We start from the raw sequence: 6,854 nt of genomic DNA, 5'->3' as shown, positions 1-6,854 counted from the left end.
GGACAAAGACAACAGAGCCAAACTGGCCAGGATGCATTAAATTAGTATCATGAAAAAGGTGGCCATATGCAACCCACGGGAAGGCCTCGGAAGAAACCAAAGCTTCTGACATCTTCATTTTGGACTTGCAGCTTCCGGAATTGTGAGAAATTAAATTTCTGTAGTTTAAGCCACCCAGTCAGTGGTCTTTTGTTATAGCAACCCCAACAAATACAATGGTCCAGGTTGGAGGCAAATATAGACTTTACATTGTATTTTTCTCTATAATGAAGACATTGTTATTAATTAGGGTTCATTAGTTATAAGCAAGAGAAATCAAATCCACTCAACTCAGCACACAGAGGAATTGGTCCTAAGAATACAGCGGTATCTCATGAAACCAGAGTGGAATATAGCTGGCTTCAGAAATGCACTGGATCCAGGGCCTGGAGTACTGTCAAGATTTTTTCTTCTGATTTTTCTCTGGGTATCTTCTTCAGTTATCCATCCTAAGTTTGGATTCCTGGGGAAGAGGCGCACTGGCCCATCTTGAGTGAGGGGCTCAACCCTGGCCTAAGAGTCACGCCCAGAAGAGGCAGGGCCACACCGCACACAGTGGCCATCAGAGCCCTGTGGGTATGGAGGCGTCCTCAGGAAAGGAGGGCTCCACAGACAGGAAAAAGTCCTCTGTGGCATGACGGGAACAATGGGGAGACACATATGTTTAGTGTGCTACAGCAGAATGGCTAATGCATGAACGGTTTAGCTACAAATAGCAAAATCAAAGCAAGAGCAGCCTGAGACCTCATCGAGACCAAGAACTGCTTGCCCCCTAACGACTGTCTCCCAACTGAGGATGACAGAGAAGGAAGAGGCCAAGAATGAGCCTGTCAAAATATGTGCACCCATCAGCTGGAAAAAGCTGACTGGTGATCAATTGGAATTCCATTATACAAATGCAGTGTTTATGACCCCAAAAATAATGTGCAAAGCAACAAAACATGAAGCCAGACTGGTCTATGGTTTTATATGTGTTTGGGAGCCTCAATCATTGATTACACTCTGAGAAGGAGGGGGTAAAGATTAAAGAATGCTTATTGTTCTGGAGAAGAGGCAACTATAGAAAATACAGGAAGGACCAAGTTTCCAATAAATATAAACCAGATAGAAATAGTTACCAGCCTGAAATGGGTTGGGAAGCACATCCTCACAGCTGGGATGGCACTTGGTTTTGCTCATGTTACCTGATCCTCTTCTTCCACCTGCTCCCCAGGCCTACTGCCCCTGCGTAGCTTGATCTCCTCTACACCTTCTCCCACTTCCCACACAACTCAGCATTCTATTTTTCTGAAACTTTTTTTGTGGACACTGTGTACCCCCAATAGACTAAACCTCCTGGTTAAGGCCCATGTGATATACGCCTCCCCACACTGTCTTAAAGGGCCTGCTACACCTTTTAATGAACAGTTGCCTGAGTAGTTGTCACAGACTGATCAGAAAATGATGGTCAGTAATCTGCTTGCTGGGATCAAACAGTCTTAGAATAATGAGAGAAGAAAGAGAAATATTCCTTTTAAGATAAAAACTTTATTTTACAATTTTATAAAGCAGCTTTACATTAAGCACAAACAATCCATTTACTTTGTATAGAAACAAAATACCTTTCCATCTGCAAAAAATCAAGTTTTGCTGTATATAAAACTAACATGTGCACATTGTGCTTAAACTGCAAAGTCTGTACAGCTTTACAAAGGACTACCCTTCAGAAGGGCATCCAGTAAACACTTTATTGCATATTTGACACATGGTATATAACCCACATGTACAATGGAGGAAAAACAAGAAAAACAATTACAAGGAGGATGCAGATAGCAGCTTTCAGTGAAGTTTGCACACCAACAAAGGAAAAGAACCGCCACATCTCGAGAGTTGTGCTTGTGTGTCATTTTTGTCTTTGCTTACATACACTGGATGGTTTTTGGATGAAGCCTTTATGTACAGTAACTGCTAAAGGGTCAAACTTGACCTTTATCTGAAACTTTTGGCTGGTTTAAAAACTGAAGTGGCAACAGATTTAATTTAACACCAAAGCTAACTCAAGATAAGTGTAAACTAATACCCACAAATCTTGAAACAAAGACAAATTTAAAGAAACAAAATAAAACTTTAAAACACCTTCCTCATTCTCTCTATGCTCAGAATAAGTAAACATTTTACATGATTTAAAACTCTAGAAAACTCAATACGTGTTTAGGAACAAAAATGGGATGGATGGTCTTGGGCAGTGTTCCTCCATGATTGCCCCCAGCTCACCTGCGGCACTCACCTGAGTGCCTGTTAAAATGCAGTTCACCATGGTTCACAGGCAGTTTACGGAATATCTGAAATTGTATTTCAGTAAGTTCCCAGGTGGTTCTGAGACATCCTAAAGTTTGAGAACCACTGGTTTATACCGATGGTGCTGCTACAGGTTAATTCACTCTCTTACAAAATTCTGGGATCACAAGAAAAATCAAGTTGCTGTTGCAATGTGGAAGGCAGTGTGAGACCAACGGCAATGAAATAGCAATGCCATTTCTAGGTCAAAATGCCTTTCCTTTATCAGTGGAAAAGGACAGACACATTGTTAAGGCACTGATATTTGTCACAGGAGCAGAACCATACTGTTTTCATTGATTTCCTTAATCTGAAGTACCAGTATGCCAACACAAGGCAGAAGTCCGGACTGTTCTAAAATAATAACAAATATGATGACATAAAAAGGGTCACCAGATTGGAGAAAGTTTATTTTTGAGTACTGCAATTAAAAACGAAGGCATCCAGATGTTTTTATTGAGACATCTCATGTATAAGAACTACAAAGGTCAAAAGCTGTGGGGAAACCTAATAATCCACAATTGTTTTGTTGAGGGCAAAATAAGAGTTGTGGTGTGCATTTAATATAGGTCATAGACAAACTGAACTGTTTGTGTGTGACCCCTGAAAGTGTAGGGTCTCATAGTCCCAATTTAAGTTATAGTACTGATTCAGTGTATTGTCATACACTAACACAGAAGACAGCAAAATCAACCTCCTTTGGTTCTGACCTGACGCTTGAAGCCCTACAGCAGACACTGCCCAGGGTATGTGGGCTAAGAAACCTATAGGCATAGGTACAGTGGGGTATGGTGAGATATACATGCCAAATAAAGTCTGATTATACAGGTAAAACAATGCAGTAGCATCTCTTCTATCCACTAGCTGAAATAATTTAAAATTAAAATGCAAAGGAAAAACAATGATGTGCAGATTAAATGGTTTGAAAAGTTGATGACCAAGAATGATCTAAGTAGGAAAAACACCTGCTGTGATTCTTGTAATATCTGACCTAGTATTTTCCTTTAAGGGGGGAAAATCCTAAAAATCAATAGCTCCCTCTCAAATTTAGGTTTATAATAAAATTTCCCAAATAATGTCCCCAAAATGCCCCCCAATAGAAAAAACTCTTATGTGTAGTCTGAAATGAAATAGAAAATTCTAGATAGTCACAAAAGAAATCATTACAATGGGAATAGGGGAGGGATAGACTGATTATCAAACTTTTACTGATTGTAGATCAAGTTTCATAAAACAGATAACATTTTTGTTAATTTCTTGTGCAGTCAACACGTTTCATTTTAGTTGTGCTTACATGACATGACTGTGAAGCCTGAACACTGACTGTGTTTTTAATTTACACATCAAAAAAATCATAAATTCAAAATATTCTCCATATATAACAAGTTGAACAAAAGCAACAAATGCTCATTTGCCCCCAAGAAGTTAATCTATAGAAAAAAACACCACATCATTTAAAAAAGTTGTACACAGTCCACTATTCAGGCTACAAGTATATATTTACTGTATTACAGCACATTATATTTTTAAGTCTGCTTTCAACATAAACATAAATAGTCACATTTTAAAAGCACCCCATACTAAGTTTTCAGGTAAGTGATAGACAGTTGGCCAGTAACAGCTACTCACCACTCATTTTCCCAAACCGAGAGGGACCGGGCTACCTGTGGACTGTACAGGGTGATGCAAGGCAAGGTTAAACGTCTTTGTTCAGCCTACTGACTAAGCCCTTTCCTGCTCTAAACGCCACCGGCAATTCTAAGCACCCACCCGTGGAATGCCACTCTCTCGGAAGACTGGTTTTAAGGAGCATTCGTCACTTTGATGTCATCCACAAAAACCCAGTCTACGGCCTTTTAACATGTGCTGTGTGCTGCTGAAACAGGGCCTGCAGTTCTGTGTACAGCAGAGGCTGAAGTATGGTTTTGGTTGTGAGCTCTAGTTGTGCTTTGCCCTGCTGCCTTTAAGGTAGCTTTTCCACCTCTTGACAAATTCTTTGAAGATTGGGGACTCATCAATGGTGCTGAGGAGCTGCAGCTGATTGATGTGGGTGGTGTGATAGTCCCAGCGCGCCAGGTTGGGGGCGATGCCAAGCATGAAGTGCCGGAGGTCGTAGATGGTTCCTGAGCCAGTGTCGTATAAGGGGAGCATGGCTTTAAGGGATTCCATGCCATGCTCATACAGGGACCTTGCTTCTTTCCCGAGTTTTTCTCCTGCCGTTTCTTTTAAGTCATACAGCCCAATTAAAGAATACATAAAGCCATTTAAAACAAAAGAGCTAGGTGTGGTTGGATACTCTTCATACCAGTCATGTTTATTCATAAACACAGCTTTAACTCCATGTTGCTCTGATAGAAACTTGTAAGGGGCTGTTGCCCTTAAAGCTGAATTGAGGAATATATGGTCTTTTGTTAGTAGATAGGCCCTGACTAATGTAGAAATGGCTTGCCCTTGGGCCATGGCAGAGTACCACCCTGGCTCTAAAGACTTGAACCCTTCCCCTAACTTCCGGGTTACCATAATTGGCCAGCCACCTTTCTCATCCTGGTTCCTTACCAGCCAATCGCTGGCAGCGAAGAATGCAGCCATGTGGGCTGTGGTCGAGATAGTGATGTTATCAAGGAATCCTTTCCCTTTTGCAATCAATCTAATCACCTTCTTGGGCATTATTTTGGTTGGCTTGACAGCTTTTGTGTTGGAAAGGCCTACTCCTTTCCTGAGGTCAGTGACCAGGTCCCTGGTAACCGTGCTCCATGAAGTTCTGGGCCCAATGCCATAATAAATGTCTCTTTCTTTAAAAGCAATTAGCTGGGTATTTGAGACATAATGCACAGTGAAGAGCTGATTCTTTTCTGTAGTCTCTAGAACCACGGACACACTTCCATTTGTCAAGAACTTGAGGTCAAAGGAAATAATAAAATCTTTTGTGTTCCCCAGTTGCAAAGATACACCTTCACTGGTCTCTGTAGGGAATAAAATATACCAACAAAGACTGATTAGAATAAAACCTCTTTGTATTTAAAAGTTAACTGCAATTCATCCTTGACAACCACTGACCACATAATACTTCAATATTTTGTGTTAGATCATTATTATTATTTTTTTTCATTTTTTTTTTTGTCCTCATTCGAGGACATTTTTCCATTTTTTGTACAGACAGAGTGGGAGGGAGAGAGAGGAAGAGAGAGAGAGGGAAACATCGATGTGAAAGGGACACATCGAGTGGCTGCCACCCACACGACCAACCAGGGCCGGGGACAAACTGCAACCGAGGTACATGCCCTTAGCGGGAACCGAACCTGGGTCTCTCCGGACCGCAGGCGGACGCTCTAACCGCTGAGCCAAACCGGCCAGGGCTAGATCATTATTTTTATTAAATTAATCACAAATGACAGAATTGGTGAATTCACGATGGCTTGTGAGCATCAGGCTAAAGCTATCTTTTGGCCTGTGGTTAACACTAGAGGTTTAAGAGCAACAGTTAAGGTATTGTTGATCAAATTACCTTTATTTTTAATTTTTTATTAATATTTTTTTCTTTATTGATTTTAGAGAGAGAAAGGGAGAGGGAGAGATAGAAACATTGATGAGAGAGAACATCGAGACTGGCTGCCTCCTGCATGCCCCTCACTGGGGATCGGGCCCACAACCTGCACATGTGCCCTGACCGGGAATCAAACCGGCGACCTCTTGGTGCACTGAGCCACACTGCCTTTTTTTTTTAGATCAAATGCCAGTTGAATAATAATCAGTGACTATTCTAGTACACCTATTCTGCAAAAAGAAAAAAATAACCAAAAGACAGCTAAACCCAGGTTGTCTAGTCTGGTTCCACAATACATGCTCTCAATCACTCACTATTTGATATTAAAAATGATGTTTGTTTTCAGATATTTGATGGAATTGTAGCTGATATAGTCAAGGAAAAGTGAGGGACATTCAGGGAGGGAGAGGGAGAAGCACAGACTTTGGAGTTAAAAACAAAAAAAGCCTCGTATGAATTCTTTTTTTTTTTTTTTTTTATCCTCACCCGAGGACATTTTTCCATTTTTTGTTCAGGTAGAGTGGGAGGCAGAGAGAGGAACAGAGAGAGAGAGAGAAACATCGACGTGAAAGGGACACATCGAGTGGCTGCCACCCGCACGACCGACCAGGGCCGGGGACAAACTGCAACCGAGGTACGTGCCCTTAGCGGGAACCGAACCCGGGTCTCTCTGGACCGCAGGCCGACGCTCTAACCGCTGAGCCAAACCGGCCAGGGCTCGTATGAATTCTTATTCTACCACTTACTAGCTTTGAGATGTTCAATAAATATACCTCTTTGAGTCTCAGTTTCTTCACATGTTAAATAGTGATGATGATGATTATTATTCTGAAGTCACACTGGCTTCAGAAGCTGATAAAACAGTAAAAGCTGTTTAATCTGGCAAATTATCAAACAGGAAATTTTTCTTGCAATGATGGCTGATTCCCAGAAAGATGACTTCTGTAGACTGCTG

General features: G+C 41.3%; 1 protein-coding gene across 2 annotated transcripts in view; it reads right to left on the bottom strand.

The window, feature by feature from the left end:
• Positions 1-1,648: 1,648 nt before the first annotated feature.
• Positions 1,649-6,854, bottom strand: part of GLCE (glucuronic acid epimerase) — a 101,196-nt gene continuing 95,990 nt past the window's right edge. For both annotated transcript variants that reach the window (XM_036243956.1, XM_036243947.1), the window contains exon 4: positions 1,649-5,318. In XM_036243956.1, coding sequence (XP_036099849.1) covers positions 4,294-5,318 — 1,025 coding nt within the window. In that variant the 3' untranslated portion in view covers positions 1,649-4,293. The remainder of the gene's footprint in view (positions 5,319-6,854) is intronic.

The sequence above is a fragment of the Molossus molossus genome, unplaced genomic scaffold (assembly GCF_014108415.1).
Source record: "Molossus molossus isolate mMolMol1 unplaced genomic scaffold, mMolMol1.p scaffold_m16_p_1, whole genome shotgun sequence".
NCBI classification, from domain to species: domain Eukaryota; kingdom Metazoa; phylum Chordata; class Mammalia; order Chiroptera; family Molossidae; genus Molossus; species Molossus molossus.
The sequence above is the reverse complement of the archived record's forward strand: the minus strand, read 5'-3'. Positions and strand labels throughout refer to the sequence as shown.